The sequence below is a fragment of the Lithobates pipiens genome, unplaced genomic scaffold (assembly GCF_037356315.1).
Source record: "Lithobates pipiens isolate NorthernLeopardFrog02 unplaced genomic scaffold, aLitPip1_a1.2 Scaffold_16, whole genome shotgun sequence".
NCBI lineage: Eukaryota > Metazoa > Chordata > Amphibia > Anura > Ranidae > Lithobates > Lithobates pipiens.
The window spans coordinates 207,712,660-207,731,432 of NW_027507748.1; the positions used below are offsets into that span (position 1 = coordinate 207,712,660).

Below are 18,773 nucleotides of genomic sequence, written 5' to 3' on the forward strand. Positions count from 1 at the left end.
CTGTAATACAAGCTGTACACTCACTACATTGTAGCAAAGTGTAATTTCTTCAGTGTTGTTACATGAAACGATATAATAAAATATTTACAAAAATGTGAGGGGTGTACTCACTTTTGTGAGATACTGTATAGAAAATAACATGTAAAGTGGTTGGAGGGAAGCTTCATAATGGCAAAGATGTTTTTATTACAAATTATTTTAGCAGACTGCAGTTCTTTTTTAACAACAAATCTGTATTCCAGGTGTGTTTGAAGTCAACGTATATAATTGCATGTACAGCACTCTTGAGATGTTACATGCGGAATTGTCCAGTGGCGATGATATGTTTCCATATTGGTTCACCTCCATGTCTGATTTCACTGTGGGGAATCATGTTATTCGGCAGCAGCTTCCAATTCACTTTGTGTCATTTGACAGACGAACCAATTGTGCGGAATGTCAGTTCTATAAGGATCTCCAATCACACTCCATCACAATCCCCTTATCCACACAAGGACAATTTTATGAGTGTGAAAATAAAGAGTCATATACACTTGAGCAGGTTTTGCTGTCTCCGGCTTTACTAAAACGTGCCTTTAAATGCAGAACTATAGGACCTGGAGCTTATAGGATCTGTCCAGTATATGAAATTAAAACAGTCATGAACAGTAAGTATATTACCAGCTCATGGTAATTAACTACAATATGTATATCTCTATACAGAATGTTTTCCCATTTAAAACAGTTAATGTTAGACATAGATCTCTAATTTTGTCTTTTTATTTTTTCTATTGTCTTCATTATTATCTATAATATCTTGTATTATGATAAAGCTGAACTAGAAACTGTTTATTTTAAAAGCTTCTCTAGCAGAAAGTATATTTGCCCTGATAAAATGTATACTATCATACCTCCCAACCGCCCCTGATTCGCCGGGACTGTCCCAGAATTTGAATTGTCCCGAAGTCCTGGCGAATCGGGGCTGAGTCCCGGAATGCCTTCAGGGTATCTTGGTTCCCACACGCTGTGAGCAACACTTAACATTGCAGCTGGAGAGACTTCTCCCGACTGCTTCTGACAGACACAGTGCACTGCAGAGCCGTGATACTTGTCTTGGGTGCAGTCTTTTGAGGTTGGAGGGGGGGCACCAGTTTCCGGGCTGCGCTTACATGCAGGAAACTCTAATGCCGCGTACACACGAGCGGACTTTTCAACATCCAAAGTCCGAAGGACCGAGTCCGTCAGACTATCCGATCGTGTGTGGGCTGCAACGGACTTTTGATTCACCAAAGTCTGACGGACTTTAGAATATGGAACATGCTTCAAATTTTCCCGAAGGAACTCCGCCGGACCCGGTCCCCTTCGAAAACTCCGCTCGTGTGTATGCTACTCCGACGCTAGGGCAGCTATTGGCTACTGGCTATGAACTTCCTTATTCGAGTCGGGTCGTACGTCATCACGTTCGAATCCGTCGGAGTTTAGTGTGATTGTGTGTGGCCAAGTCCGTTCAGCCGAAAAGTCTGTCAGAACTCCGTCGGAATTCCAGCAGAACTCCGACGGAACTCCTTTGGAAGTCTGTCGGACTTAAGTCCTCTCGTGTGTACGGGGCATAAGAAGCCAGTGTCCGGACTCTTCTGCCGCCCACAAGTGTAAATAGAACTAGCTTAGTCCTACTACCACCAGTGTCCTAAACAAATGCCTGTGTCCTTGAAGCCATGCTGATCGACTTCAGCAACAGAGCGGGCTGCACACTAATATCACAAATATGCAGGCAGATAGAATTCACCCTGCCCACCACTGCTGCCCCCTGCCTGCCAGTGATAGTGCTTGTTTGCTTGGACCGTGCCAGATTCTAAGCAACCAATCACATGTTTGTGCCGCCCCCACACCCCAGGGTTTCAGAGGAGAAGGGGAAGGGATTTTTTTCCCACAGACCCAGCCCGTCTCCATCTTCAGCTTCCACCTGCCAGTCCTGTAATAGAAGAGAAGTAACGGGCCATGAACAGTAAGTAAAATCTATGGAGACCTTGATGTAATGGGGGGCTCTTGGGACCCTGATGCAACAGGGACTTTGGGGACCCTAATACAATGGGAAAACTGTTGGGACCCTGATGTGAGGAGGGAGCTCTGGGTACCCTGATATAAAGTGGAATCTGGGAACCATGATATATGGAAGGGAAATTTGGTGACCCTAGTAAAAAGGGAGGACTTTAATGTAACGTTGATTCTGGAGACCTTAATGTAAGGAGGGGGACCCTCACATAAGGGGGCAATTCTGATGTAAGGCAGGAACTCTGGGGACTCTGATGAAAGGATGGAACTCTTGGGACCCATATTTAAGGAGAAAAACAACAGACAACCCCCATGGGTGGGTGGAACTTTAAAAGTGACCAAGAACAATACGTTTTATCAAAATTATAAAATTTATTAGAAACCATATATATTGAATAAAAAACAAAAAGTACATCAATGTTGTTACATATAAAAATATTGCATAGTATGTGCAGACACAGATAGGCTAGTTGGATGAACCCAACGTTTCTGTCTTGATGCCCTTCTTCAGGGATTTTTTTTAACATCCAGTGCCCAGTGTCTATTGAAAGAATAAATATACATACATATCGTTTAGTAAATAGTTTGTGCAGACAATATAAACAATGTAGATCTATTTTGTTTGTATTTCTCAAAACAATAAAGGCCCCTTTCACACGGGATGGATCGGTAATGATCCGGCCCGCGATGATCAGCTTGCTCAGCGGGGATCGCTCCGTCTGTCCCCGCTGAGCCGGCGGGTTAACAGGGCGGTCCCTGCACACTGTGCAGGGAGCGCCCTGTCAGCTCTCCGTTCTCCTCTATGGGGGATCGGATGAACACGGACCGTCTGTCCGTGTTTATCCGATCCGCTCTGCAGATGGATAGAAAAATAGGATTTTCCTCCGTCTGCAGAATCGGACAATAGCGGAGGCGGACGATATCGGGCGTCTGCGGATGTTCATCCGCAGACACCCGCTATCCCATAGGAATGCATGTATGTCCGTATTTCAACCGCAAACGGATGGATGAAATATGGACATACTGTCCGCATGTGTGAAAGGAGCCTTAGAGTTGCACAAAAGCACACATCATGAACAGCACAGAAGACATACCAGGTGATCATGTTGCCCTCATAACCAGGAGGTAAACATTATCTCAAGGAGTAATGAGAAGAAGCTGCTTATGCGTGACCCCAAAATAGTTTCATACAGATTCCCCAGCGAAGGTCCGCACAGAACATGGGTATAGATCAGATCATGTGATCTGAAATAGTTGGAACAAAATACATGATAGTATAACAAAATATGATGATGTGCGGTGAACATAGTTAATAAGGATATAACACATCCAAAGCAGACTCCATTGGATAATACATACCCATGGAGACAGCATATCAAAGGTATCACCGCACAACAGAGGCACATTCAGTGTATATGAAACAGCTGAAGAGATGTACAATGTGTTTCCAGCCCAGGCAGTATACCTGTACCGGTGCATATAAATGTAAAAATAAGAATATTTTAAGCCGACCGAAGGGCCAAATGATGTATGCCCTTCGATATTAGAGTGGTACTAGCTTACCTTCACTGGATGTAGTGCCATATGGCGTGCTGGTGATCAGAGCCGTCGCAGCTGTGTTTGCATGCTGTGAACAGCTCTGATTGATACCTCCATGGCATCTGCACGTCTCTAAGCCCAGGCTTAGAGGGACACTTCAGATGAAACTTCCTAAACAAATGAGACGCAAAGACCTCACATGCAGTGATCCAAGACCTCTCCTCGGGACCAAACCCGTTCCAATGCACGAGGTACTGAAGAATGCCTCTACAGACCCGGGAATCCAGAATTTGACTAACCTTGTACTCCTGATTATCCTTAGAGACCGGGGCTGCAGTAGAGAGGGGAGGAACTTATTGAGGACTAAAGGCTTCAGAAGGGCAACATGGATAGGGTTAGAGATTTTGAGGCTTTTAGGAATCTGGAGTTTAAAACAAACCAGATTGAGTTTAGAGGTTATAGTGTACGGACCAATGAATCTTGGGGCAAACTTCAAAGAAGAAACTCGGAGCCTGATGTTCCTGGTGGAGAGCCAGACTTTGTCCCCTGGCTGAAGAGAAGGGGGTTTACGCCTGCGGTCGGTCGGCAAAGTCTTTGCATTTGTCAGCAGCTGCCCGGAGGGAATCATGAATATCACCCTAAATAGAATTGAAAGACTCCTGAGCCATAGCCAAAGCGGAATATCTGGAGAACAGGTCATGGGGAGAGGAAATTGGGGGTGTTTTCCATAAACTGTGAAAAAGGGTGTCTTGTGAGAACTGGTGTTACATGACTGTTGTGGGAGAATTTTGCCCATGGGAGTAGAGAGGACCAATCATCATGATGAGCAGAGACTAAGGTGCGAAGAAAGACCTCTAACTCCTGATTAACTCTCTCAACCTGTCTATTGGATTGAGGGTGGTAAGAAGAGGAAAAAATCCAAGACAATATTGAGGAATTAGCAAAAGGCTCTCTAAAAACGAGACCTAAATAGAACGCCCGTGTCGGAAACAATATGAGAAGGAACGTCATAGAGGCGGAAAATTTCTCTAACAATAATGTGAACCACGGCAGGAGCAGAATGAAGACCAGGAAGAGGAACAAAATGAGCCATCTTGGAGAACCGATCGATTACCACCCAAATGACCATATTATTCTCTGACAGTGGGAGATCTGTAATAAAAGCCATGGCAATGTGAGGCCAGGGCTCCTTAGGAATGGGCAAGGGCATTAGAAGACCAGCAGGGGCTTTTGTGGAGGATTTAGACTGAGCACAGACATGACAAGCCCTAACGTATTCTTTGACATCTGAGCGGAGATTAGGCCACCAGTAGTGATGACTCTTGAGCATTAAGGATCGGAGGAACCCAACATGTTCTGCCTCCTTGGAGTCATGTCCCCATGAAGGATCTTAGCACTTAGCTCTGTGGAGACGAAGGTCTTCCCAGGAGGAATTTTTGACTCCAGGGTGATAGAATGGGCAAAAATGCTTAGGGCCGTAACGATCGGCTCAGGTTCAGGGGTGAACTCCTCATCCAAAGTGTCAAATGGCCTAGAGAGTACATCAGCCCGACCGTAGTAATTCCACATGAACTGCCTATAATAATTTGTGAACCCAAGAAAGCGCTGTGTGGCTTTGAGACTAGAAGTAAGATGCCAGTTGGTAATGGCCAAGACCTTTCCAGGATCCATACAAAGACCCAAACTCAAGACAAAGCATCCCAGAAACAGGACCTCGGAACATTCAAAAGAACATTTCTCCAGCTTGGTACACAGATTATTCTCTCTAAGGTGCTGAAGTACAGTGCGGACATGGTTTCTGAGGACAAGCAGATTTTCCAAAAAGATGAGAATGCCATCCAGATAGATGACAACAAACTGGTATAGCAGATCCCTGAAGATTTAATTGACAAAGTTTTGGAACACAGCTGGGGCATTACACAAACCAAGGTACCATCCTTTATGCAAAAAAAAAGAACCTTGCTCCTGCAGGTGATGAGGATTTCCACATGAAACCTCTCTAGATTCTCAGTGTTATACTCTGACACTGCCTGGGTCTCTGGGATGGACAGAGGGTAGGTACGACCCCTGGGCAGAGTTGCTCCAGGGACAAGGTCAATAGCACAGTCAAAAGACCTGTGGGGAGGAAGCAACGCAGCTGATTTCTTACAGAACACACCCCAAACATTTAGGGGTTGCACACATTGATCACTTTTATCAAAGAAAAGTCTGTGGGCTTCACTTGATAAGAAGTCATATACAACAATCCTGGATGAAGAAAGTCCCATTCAAGGCTTTCTAGAAGAACAACGAGTGAAAATGGTTAACTACATCCAAAATGTCCTAAAAGACGGAAGTCATCCAAGAGAAGACTACAAAGAGTTATTACAACTCTCACTCCTGTACCTAGGAGGTTGGTCTAAAAATGACTTCAGTTTCAGGATCCAAGGGGCACTGCATCCAGCAAGGTGGATGGGAAAGGCAATATACAGTATTGTCCCCTTCACTAAACAGTTGAATATTCCTCAATGACAATTGGAAGGAATGAAACAGGCTGCACATTTTGTCAGCCTATGTTCACTTTTGGCATGAGGCAATTGTAAGTCGATGGGCTCCAAAGAATGATTTGGATGTGCTACAGCTTTTGAGCACTTACTCAGATGCAGACATCAAAAAATGTGCCCTCACAGTTGCTAAGAGGTATCTGTCACAAACAAACATAGGATTGGCTTTTTTGGATGAACATATTACTCAGGCTTTTAAGAAAATTATGACTAAAAATTTAGAAACCAAACCTGCAAAAAAAGGAAGTGAAACGAGGGTAAAAACATGGTTTTTGAAGGAAAAGACCTGAGTCATTTCGTTACTAATAAAACAAAGATGTTCTTTGAATTGTTGGGGATCCACAACATGACAGAATACAAGGGATTGCATCGTGCGAAGTTGATTAATATAACACCTTTTGCCTATCATATTACCTATTTATCTTAGTGTATAGTTTTAATAGTATATTAAGTTTGTGATTTCTAGTTTTCCCAATAAAAGTAATTAACATTTAAAAATCGTATTTTTTGCCTACTTTTACAAAACAAATCAGTGTGCAACCTCTAAATATTATCCAATCTTCTTGAAATTTAGCATATATATCTTTTACATCACGCAGACTCGGGGCGTAAGCAAAGTCTGCAAAAATGTTATGCCGCGTACACACGACCGTCAGAACTCTGTCAGAACTCCGTCGAAAGTCTGCCGGACTTAAGTCCGGTCGTGTGTACGTGGCATTACAGTTTATTTTTTTCCATTAGAAAATGAACCACCCTATGGTACAGGTACAATGTACCCATTACTATTTCAAATGGGGGGGGCGGGCCGGGATCTGGGGGTCCCCTTGTTAAAGGGGGCTTCCAGATTCCGATAAGCCCCCCGCCCACAGACCCCCACAACCACTGGGCAAGGGTTGTAGGGGTGAGGCCCTTGTCCCCATCAACATGAGGACAAGGTGCTTTGGGGGCTACTCTAAAACACCCTCCCCATGTTGAGGGCATGTGGCCTGTTATGGTTCAGGAGGGGGGGCGCTCTCTCACCCCCCTTCTTGCCAGGTTGCGTGCTCAGATAAGGGTCTGGTAGGGATTTTTGGAGAGACACCCACTCTATTTATTTTTAAATTTTAGTGTGGGGGACCCCTGAAGGGTCTGGTATGGATTTTGAGGAGGACCCCTACGCCATTTTTTTTTTATTTGGCACAGGGTTCCCCTTAATATTCATACCAGACCTGAAGGGCCTGGTATTGAATTTGGGGGGACCTCCACACAATTTTTTTTTTTACATTTTGGTTTGGGATTCCCCTTAATATTCATACCAGACCCAAAGGGCCTGGTAATGGACTGGGTGGATCCCATGCCGTTTTTTTCAATGACTTTTATCTGTATTGCTGAGACCCAACAATTCACTATAGCGACTATTACTTTTAAATTACTTTTTTTCATTTAGAAATATCATTTTGTGCAGGGACTGTTCTAAACACAGGAAAAATGCGTCACTTTGATCATCACTTTTTTTATTATATAAAAGACCAAACATTTTGAAAAACAAACTTATATTTCTAATTTCTGTTATAAAACATATCCAATAAAATAATTTCTTCATAAATTTAGACCATAATGTATTTTGCTGCTGTCTTTGGTTAAAAAAATAAATCCAATAAGTGTATGTTAATTGGTTTGTGTAAAAAATATAGTGTCTACAAACTATGGTGTGTATATATATATATATATATATATATATATATATATATATATATATATACATATATATATACACACACACACACACACACACACACACACACTGTATATACAGTATCTCACAAAAGTGAGTACACCCCTCACATTTTTGTAAATATTTTATTATATTTTTTCATGTGACAACACTGAAGAAATTGCACTTAGCTACAACGTAAAGGAGTGAGTATACAGCTTGTATAACAGTGTAAATTTGCTGTCCCCTCAAAATAACTCAACACACAGCCATTAATGTCTAAACCACTGGCAGCAAAAGTGAGTATACCCCGAAGTCAAAATGTCCAAATTGGGCCCAATTAGCCATTTTGCCTCCCTGGTGTCACGTGACACGTTAGTGTTACAAAGACGCAGATGTGTTTAAATTTGGTGTTATCGCTCTCACTCTCTCATACTGGTTACTGGAAGTTCAACATGGCACCTCATGGCAAAGAACTCTCTGAGGATCTGAAAAAAAGAATTGTTGCTCTACATAAAGATGGCCTAGGCTATAAGAAGATTGCCCTGAAGCTGAGCTGCAGAACGGTGGCCAAGACCATACAGTGGTTTAACAGGGCAGGTTCCATTTAGAACAGGCATCGCCATGGTAGACCAAAGAAGTTGAGTGCATGTGCTCAGCATCATATCCAGAGGTTGCCGTTGAGAAATACTTATGAGTGCTGCCAGCATTGCTGCAGAGGTTGAAGGGGTGGGGGTCAGTCTGTCAGTGCTCAGACCATACGCTGCACACTGCAAATAGTGTAATTTCTCCAGTATTGTCATTTAAAAAGATATAATAAAATATTTACAAAAATGTGAGGGGTGTACTAATTTTTGTGAGATACCGTGTATATATATATATATATATATATATATATATATATATATATATACACACACACACACATATATATATATATATATATATATATATATATATATATATATATATATATATATATATATATATATATATACACACATACACATATATATATATATATATATATATATATATATATATATATATATATATCTATATATATATATAAATATATATATGTATATATTGTACAGGGTCCCAAGATTGGGTCCTGGACGGGTGCTATATTCCAGCAATATTTAGGTTATGGTCCCTTTAAGGGAAGTGTGGAAGTATTCAGGGGTCACCAAGGATGGGCGAGGAATTCCCGGGAATAGTCATAATCAGAAGAGGACTGACTTCTCTTTGTGTTAATATTTGGGACCCAGAATTTCGGAGCCCCCGAAGTGATATTCGGGTAGGAAAGGGCCTCCACCCCTGACTACAGGGATTCCAGCACACACAGGGTTAAGAGCCTCCAGGCAGCAGCTGTTAAAGACAGGAAGTAGTGTTAGGTGTGGTGGTGAGGAGCAGTTGTGTGGAGACACTTGTTTTGGAGAGCTGTCAGTCTGCTGGAGGCTGCTAAAATAGTCAACAAGAACTGTTTAAACCTTGGGCTAAAGACCCACCAATGAACTGTATGTGTCTTTTTACTTTTACTTTGTGCTGAAGATAAGCAGACTTTATTATGTATTTTTTTGCTTGTAGGCTGCTGGAAGCCTTATTTTGATTTCCCTGCTGAAAATAAAAGCCATTTTGTTTAAAGTTTTACCGAGTTTGCACTCGGTCCTGTGGAGCTACAATCCCCCCAAACTGTACAACTGATGGAGAATGCGGGCTGAGTTCATATGCAGCCGCAAAACCGTTTAAAACTGAAAACTGACATCTAAAGAGACAGTGTACCTATTGCATGTCTTGGGTGAAGTCAGGAAAGACACTGCAAAAGGAAGGAAAAGGTATGGTGGAGGTACTGGCACTGGCGGAAGCCACCTTGACCCAGCAGCAAGTCTCAGCAGAGGCAAACCATCGCCATGAGAAAGTGATGGCTCAGCAGCAGCAGGCCCTGGCACAGGCTGTAGCTGCACAACGGGAAAGCACACGTTTGCTTGCCGCCCAGTTTACTGCCCAACAGGAGTCTACTCAAGCACAGGTGGCTGCCTTGAAGGAGGCAGTACAGTGTCTGGCTCAGGGACAAGAGCAAGCGGTCGTCGCCGCTAACAACCAAGTATCTGTGAGGGCCAAAACTGACACCCAGTGATGATGTAGAGGCCTTTCTCACTACCTTTGAGAGTATAGCGGAAAAAGAGGGGTGGCCCGTGACCAGTGGGCTGGCATTATCTCCCCTTTCCTTACTGGTGACTCGCAAAAGTCCTACTTTGACCTGTTAACCGAGCACATCAGCGACTATTCGTGTCTGAAGGCAGAGATCCTGGCCTGCCTGAGAGTGACCAGAGCCATCTGGGCTCAGAGGGTTCACCGCTGGAGGTACAAATCTGCCGGCTACCCAGGTTCCAAATACATGAACTGGAACAGCTGGTTAAAAAATGGCTGCAGCCAGAAAAGTTGACAGGCCCGCAAATGGTGGAACGGGTGGTGATGGCCTAGTATCTGCTGTCCCTGCCAGATGACCTACAGCACTGTGTAAGCCATGGAGTCCCTGCAACCGCTGATCAGCTGGTAGAGTATGTTTGAAAGATGCACCGTGATAGAGGACCTGGTCAGGCCTGCCAAGCATTGAGAACCCACACCAAGGGCAACCAGGCCAGCCACAGCACCTAGGAGAGAAGCCCTGTCAGATGTTGAAAGCCACAAACCTGCATCATCTTCCACAGAACCACGGAGGTTGGTTGCTGTCCCAAAAATGGGGGACATACAGTGTTGGCGATGTCGGTCCTGGGGGAATACCTGGGCACAATGCCCACTTCAGGAGCCTGGTCAGAGAGGCTGCTTCTATGTTCAAAGAGCATGTGCCACTCATCTTGATCTGGCTGCAGGATGGTTTGAGTGTGAAGTCTGGGTTAACCACCTTCCTGCCATGGCTCTACTGGACTTCGGTAGCATGGTGACACTGGTACATGCCAGGGTGATGGGGAGACTCTGCCCAGTAAGTAAGGCTCTACAGGTAGTGTGTATCCATAGGGAGTACCCCCTGGTTCCGGTGACTGTTTCCCATGGCTGTACCTCGGTGACACAAGAAGTTGGGGTGGTAAGAAGTGTGATACATGACTTCACAGTGGGGCATGACTGCCCGTTGTTTATTGAACTATGAAACCAGGTACAGACGGGGCTTCCAGGACAGCCAGGAGAACTTGGGGCCAAATCTTGAGGGGTCTGGTCCAGAATCACACCCGCAACACACACCCATAATTTTGAGAGACCTGTCACTGATAATGACATTGAAGAAAGTATGAATATGATTGATAGTGCTCATCTTTCAGCTCTCAAGGCTGAGTTGACCTTTGAGGGGGGCAAATCTCTCCAGTACGGGTCATGTTGGGGGAGGACGAAGAGGAATCTTCCCCATTGCAGGCCTTAATTTAGGAGGATGAGGGGGAAACTTTCTCTAGGCTAGTGCACCCAGATTTGGGGGTGTCCAGGGGTGTGTTTGGCACCGCACAGTTACATGATCCCACTTTGTTCAATGCTCGGGAGCAGGAATCAGTTATTAATGGAGTCTCACAACTGCTCAGTGCCGAACAAAGGTTTCCTCATTTTGCATTGCTTGGGGACTTGCTTTATAGAGTAGCTGAAAGCTGAGGGAAAACTGTAGAGCAGTTGCTGGTAACCCAGTAGTATCGGCGGATGCTCCTTGATTTAGCCCATAACAATGCACTGGGGGGGACCTGGGGCTGAAAGAACGAAAGCCATGATAACCGGTTTTAATAGCCAGGGGTGAAGGCTGAGCTGAAAAGGTACTGTGCGTCCTGCCCCACTTGCCAGTTAACCGCCCCGGTGTCCCACTACAGAAACTCCCTGGTACCCCTGTCCATAATTGAGGTGCCATTTGAATGGATTGCTATGGATTTGGGGGGCCCTTAGAAAAGTCGACAAGGGGAAACCAATATATATTAGTAGTCCTGGATTACTCAACTATGTATCCAGAAGCGGTCCCTCAAAGGCCATTTCCCAGGAGTTGTTTCATATGTTTTCACGAACTAGGTTCCCCAAGGAGATACTGAGATACTGACAGACCAGCGCACATCTTTTATGTTGAAGGTGATGGTGGACTTGTGCAAACTGTTTAAGATCAAGCAGTTGTGGACGTCCATTTATCACCAGCAGACGAATGGCCTCATTGAGAGGTTTAATAAGACCCTGAAGACAATGTTAAAAAGAGTGGTCCAGAAGGACGGGGAGGACTGGTACATGTGGCTCCCTGCCCTGTTATTTGCGTTCCGAGAGGTTCCCCAGGCATCCACTGGCTTCTCACTGTTTGAACTGGTATACAGACGAAAACCCTGTGGATTGCTGGATCTACTGAAGGAAACCTGAGAAAGTGAGTCCTCGCCACACAAAACTGTTGTAGAACATATCTCCCAAATGCAAGAGAGGGTGGCTATAGCGATGCCATTAGCGAGGGAGCATCCCCAGAAGGCCCAGCATGCCCAGAGGAGGGTGTACAACGGGTCCTCTAACATCAGGCAGTTTCAAGTGGGAGACCGGGTGGCCGTTCTGATCCCCACAGTAGAGGGCAAATTTTTGGCCAAATGGCAGGGTCCATTTGAGATGGTGGAAAAAAGTGGGTGAGGTGAATTACAGGGTGCACCAGCCAGGGAAGAGGAAACCATACCAAATGTATAACATAAATTTGTTAAAACCCTGGAGAGCCCGAGAACATGTGTGGTAGGTGTCAATGCAGAAGACCCTGTAGGAGTTGACCTGGTGCAGGTTTCTGCTACCCTCTCTAAGCCTCAAGCCCAATAAATGAAGGAGTTTCTGCAGAGAAACACAGCCATGTTTTCAGGGTTGAAATAGGAAGAAGTTCTGGACAGCCGCACTCCAAAAATTGCCTTTTATTCAAAAAACAGGATCAAAAATACATGCCACAGCAGAACGGACAGAAGACCTGACGCATTTGACACTATCAAACAGTGCTTAATCATAGCTATGACATTACGCCCCATCGACAATACTATTCTGTCTACCTGGATGATATTGTCATTTTAAGGAATGATTGAGAGTCCCATCTTTCCCGGGTTCAGGCAGTCATAGACTCTTTGAGAAGAGCAGGGTTCATCATCAGTCCTGAGAAGTGTGCAATTGGGATGGAGGAGGCCTAGGATACATTGTGGGTAGAGGGTTGGTGAAATCTCAAATGAGTAAGGTAGAAGCCATACAGGACTGGCCCCGTCCCCAACCAAAAAACTAGTTAGAGCATTTTTGTGCATAGTTGGCTACTACCGGAGGTTTGTCCCCAATTTTGCCACCATTGCTACACCGTTTACTGACTTAACCAAAGGCATAAAGTCAGTGATGATAAAGTGGAATGCAGATGCCGAAGAAGCTTTTCAGAGGCTTAAGATGACATTGTGCCAGCACCCGGTGCCCATAGCTCCAGATTTTGTGGTGCAGACAGATGCTTCAACCAAAGGGTTAGGAGCGCTCCTGTCTCAAGAGGTCAATGGGGAAGAGCACCTCATAGTTTTTCTGAGAAACTACGCTGTGGTGGAATGGGAGTGTCTTGCTATCAAATGGGCTCTGAACTCACTGCAGTACTTTCTGCTAGGTAGGAGGTTCCGCCTGGTGTCAGACCATGCCTCATTAACCTGGATGAGATAGAACAAGCACACCAATGCCAGGGTGACAAAATGGTTCCTTTCTCTCCAGGAGTTAAATTTTGTGGTAGAGCACAGAACCGGGAGACAATATCAGAATGACGATGCCCTCTCCCGGGTCAGTTGTATGGTGCTGAATGGTGCCTCCAACACCTCCATGTTGAGGCAGAGGGGGTGGGTGGGGGGATATTTACAGGATGCCAAGGTTGGGTCCTATATAGCACCAATATTTGAGTTATGGTCCCTTTAAAGGAAGTGTGGACGTTTTCAGGGGGTCACCTGTCATAATTAGGAGAGGATTGACTCGCAGTTCTCTCTGTGTTATTAGAGAAATATTTGGATACCTGCAATTTCAGGGGCCCTGAACTGATATTTGGATGGGCAAGGGCCTCCACACATTCCAGCACACAGGGGGTTAAGAGCCTCCAGAAAGAAGCTCTTAAAGACAGGAAGTGTTAGGTGTGGTGGTGAGGAGGAGCTGTGAGTCTGCTAAAATAGTCAACAAGGACTGTTAAAGAGGAAGTACCGTATTTATCGGCGTATAACACGCACTTTTTTCCCCTTAAAATCAGGGGGAAATCGCGGGTGCGTGTTATAGCCAATCCTCCACGATTTCTGAGCGATTATTGGGCTCTGGGCGGCTTTCTGCCGCCTTCGGCCCCTCTCGTGGCTTTCGGCTGCCCTCGGCCCTTCTCGGCGGCCGAAAACCACAGAGAAGGGCCGAGATCGGCCGAAAGCCGCCGAGTATGGCCTATGATGGCCGAAAGCTGCCGAGTACGGCCGAAAGCAGACAAAAGCCGCTGAGTAATGCCGAAGGAGGCCGAAAGACGAGAACTCCCGGGCACCGCCGAGATACACAGGACATCTCGGCGGCGCCATTTTTAAAAATAAAAGCTGACATTATCACTGAGGGGATAACGATGCACAAGGCTGCAATGACGGACAGGCTGCATGACAAGGCTGCAATGACGGACAGGCTGCATGACAAGGCTGCAATGACGGACAGACTGCAATGAAAAGGCTGCAATGATGGACAGGCTGCATGACAAGGCTGCAATGATGGACAGCCTGCAATGACAAGGCTGCAATGATGGACAGGCTGCATGACAAGGCTGCAAATGACACTGACAAGGCTTCAGATGGACACTGATAAGGCTGCATTGATGGGTATTTAAATGTACGTTTTTTTTCCTTAAATTTCCCTCCTAAAAGTTTTTTTCCTTAAAATTCCCTCCTAAACTTGGGGTGCGTGTTATACGCCGGCACGTGTTATACGCCCATAAATACGGTAAACCCTGATGGGTTTTACTTCCTCTTTGTTTCCCTGCAAATGTAAAGCATAATGGGCTACTATGCATCGCATAGTAGCCCATTATGTGTCACTTACCTGACACAGGAGCCTGCAATGTCACCGGAGCTGCTGCTAATGGCATGATCGCAGATAGGGGACTATCCAATCATGTCTCATTCCCGCCCCACAGTATAAAAGTATTCTTTCAATGGCAGCCATTTTCAGTGTGATTTTGGCATGGAGAGAGAAAGAACAGGGCTCTGTTCAGTGCTATCAGTTAGTGTGATACTGTGCTATTTTGCTTCAATTGTCAGTGCAGAATATTAGTTTAGTGTCAGTCTAGGGATAATGTGAGTGTAGTGAGGAGGACCATCATTCAGCTTTGCATAGTGAGCAGCTAGAGTAGGGACAGCTCGGATAGTTTCACTGTAGTGTAGTGAGACCATGTAAATAATCTTTACATTAGTGTATAGCTAGAGTGTTTTAGAGTGGGGAAAGTTCAGATAGCGTCAGTGTAGTGACGGTTGAACACTGTCTATTTGATGGCATTACCACTAGTTTAAAACCATTTACTTCTGTGTGCATTACTGCCAGTTTAACGCCATATAGTTTTGCATGCATTACTGCCAGTTTAACACCATTTAATTCTCCGTGCCAGTGGCAGAATTATAGGGGTCACCAAGGCCATGCTGCAGGGGGCCCTTGAGGGCTCCCTGTATATCTCAAAGAGCGGGGCGGCTGAGACCAAGCTCCTCGATCTTCAGCCAAACTATATTTGGCACTGTGCGGGGAGCTCAGAGTCGTCACACTGATAGCCCTTGTACACACGGTCGAACATTCCGACAACCAAATCCGTCAGATTTTGTTTGACGGATTTTGTACGAAACTGGTGTTGCATACACACGGTCGGAAAAAGTTGGCGGAAAATCGTTCAGAATGTGATGACGTTATTTCGTTACAACGGGACTACGTTCAGGCTAGTAGCCAATAGCTTTGGTCTAGGAATTTGATCTGAGCATGCGTGGCACTTTGTCCGATCGGAATTCTCTACAAACGATCGGACAAAATCTGATCGGATCATGTTGTCGGAAAATTTTATAGCCCAGCTCTAAAACTTTGTTGGTCGGATATTACGACGAAAACACTCCGATGGAGCCCACACACGGTCGGATTATCCAACAACACGGTCCAATCGGACATTTTCCATCCAAGGGCATAGACCTAAAATTAAAGTACAGTGTGTGTTGTGCTCTTTGTCTCCGACTACAGTGCAGTACCCGGCAGGAAGAGGTAAGATAAAGAACGTACTGCTGTTTTTGAAAAGACTTTATGTATGTATGTGTGTGCCTATGTATGTGTATGCATATGTATTTGTGTGCATATGTATGCATGTGTGTTGCCTGTGTTTATATGTGGGTGCATTTATATGTGAGTGTGTGTGTTTGTGTGTGTATATAGACAGTATATGTGTGTGTGTTTAGATGCAGTGGCGACCCATGCATTAAGAGTGCGCGGGTGCCGCCCCCTCTCTCCTGCCAGCCCCTCTATCACCAATAGATAGATTCATGCATTGCATGAATCTATCTATGGCCGCCGCTGCTACCTCCTATTCTGGCGCCTGGTACCCTCCCTTGCTGGGCACCTGAATTGCATGGGGGAGGGGGGTTGTTTTTGAAGCACCTGATTAGAGTCATAGGCTCTAATAGGCATCAAAAAGGGTGACCTTTTCACTCAGCTATGTTAGAAAAGTAAATGACTATTCGCTTTCCAAACACTAAACCGCCTCTCCGCCAATCAGGTGCTCAGGTCTGTTACCTGTCACCTGATTGGCTGAAGCGACAGGCGCCGCTATTAGACGCCTATGGGGAGGAGAGGATGGGAGATGAGGACAGCAGGAGATGCATGGAGGACCCCGCTCATTGCCATCACCTGCTGCCCCACCAAGACAGGGTAAGTTCCGGGCAGATAGCGAGATGGCTGGGGGCATTCAAGGGCACAGTAGCTGCAATTGATGGCACAGTGGCAGCGTTTGATGGCACAGTGGCAGCGTTTGATGGTACAGTGGCTGCATTTGAGGATACAGTGGCAGTGTTTGACGACACAGTGGCTGCATTTGATTTTTTTTTCCAAAAATTTTGAGCACCAGCCACTGTTTAGAAGTATGAATGCACATTTTATGTATGCACATTTAATCCTACCCCTCCTCACCATATGTGCACAATCAGAACTGATTTTTTTTTCTTGCTTGTTCAAAGTACCAGCAAAAAAATTGCATTTGACAGCCGGTAAAGAGGCAATATGTTGCCTCCTGACCACCTGTTTTACCCCTTAAAGTGATTGTAAAGGTTTGCGTTTATTTTATTTTTTTAAATAACAAACCTTTCATACTTACCTTCACTGTGCAGCTCATTTGCACAGAGTGCTCCCGAACCTTGTCTTCTGGGGTCCCTCGGTGGCTCTCGTGGCTCCTCCTTATTGGATAACCCCCTAGGAGAAGCACTCTCCTGGGGGGGTTACCTTGCAGGCACTCCCCCCCCCCCCTGACACCCGCGTCATTGGATTTGATTGACTGCAGTGGGAGCCAATGGCTGCGCTGCTATCAATCTATCCAATCAGGAGCCGAGAGCCCCAGGCAAAGGAAGAGCACATCTCCGTCTGGTGAAGTTCGAGGGCTCAGGTAAGTAAGGTAAGTAAAATGTGGGGGGGGGGGGCTGGGGGGCCGGTCACTCCCAGGGTCTTTTCACCTTAATGCATAGGATGCATTAAGGTGAAAAAACACAAGGGTTTACAACCCTTTTAATGCATCATCACTATGCTGCAACTGCATGCAATGCACACAGTTGCAGAGTGGTTGCAGTGCAGCCCCATTCACCTAGGGATGTACTTTAAGGGTGCCCTGACTGGAAAAAGATTGAGAAACACTGGCATAGAGGAACCCATCTCTCCATTTTCCTCCTGCACCTGCTGAATGCCTGTGGGAGGGAGAGGTGGAGAAGCTGGGAGTAATGGAGAAATTGGTTCCTTTACATGCAGCCACCCACTTGCAACCGGGCCCTGTTGTTCCGCCACTGGGCTCGGAGGAAAGGGCCCTGTCAGGGGGGCCCTTCATGGTTTTTTGCATCGCTGCCTTGAAGGTTCTAGTTATGCCACTGCTCTGTACGTTACTGCCAGTTTAACACCATATAGTTCTGTGTGCGTTACTGCCAGTTTAACACCATTTACTTCTGTGCGTGTTACTGCCAGTTTAACGCCATATAGTTTTGCATGCGTTACTGACAGTTTAACGCCATTTACTTCTGTGTGCATTACTGCCAGTTTAACGCCATATCGTTTTGCGTGCATTACTGCCAGTTTAACGCCATGTCGTTTTACGTGTGTTACTGCCAGTTTAACACTATATAGTTCTGTGTGTATTACTGCCAGTTTAACGCCATCTACTTCTGTGTGTATTACTGCTAGTTTAACACCATATAGTTCTGTGTGCATTACTGCCAGTGTAATGCCGCTTACTTCTGTGTGCATTACTGCCAGTAACGCCATATAGTTCTGTGTGCATTACTGCCAGTTTAACGCCATTTACTTCTGTGTGCATTACTGCCAGTTTAATGCCATATAATTTTGCATGCGTTACTGCCAGTTTAACACCATATAGTTCTGTTTGCGCTACTGGCAGTTTAACGCGATATACTGTGCATCACTGTACGTTGGGCGCATTTTATTGTAGTATATTATAGTGTATCCGTGGAGTGTGTCTGTGTAGTATGAGTGCTCAAATTAAAGTGCACCAAACACCTCTTGACTATGGTATTACCATGGCTTGTTACCTGCTATACCAATAACCCCACTCCCTATTCATTTTAATGACCACGCCACACATAACTGGAGTAAATATAAATGCCAATATTTAACATGCCAATAATTTGGGTGGCACAATGGTGTTATGGTTAGCACTCTCACCTAGCAGTAAGAAGGGTCGCTGGTTCAAATCCCAACTGCGACACTACCTGCCTGGAGTTTGC

At 45.3% G+C, this 18,773-nt stretch overlaps 1 protein-coding gene across 2 annotated transcripts in view; it reads left to right on the forward strand.

Moving 5' to 3' along the window:
- Positions 1–18,773, forward strand: part of THEMIS2 (thymocyte selection associated family member 2) — a 169,416-nt gene that overhangs the window by 57,051 nt on the left and 93,592 nt on the right. For both annotated transcript variants that reach the window (XM_077480939.1, XM_077480940.1), the window contains exon 3: positions 243–647. In XM_077480939.1, the coding sequence (XP_077337065.1) occupies positions 243–647 (405 nt within the window). The remainder of the gene's footprint in view (positions 1–242; positions 648–18,773) is intronic.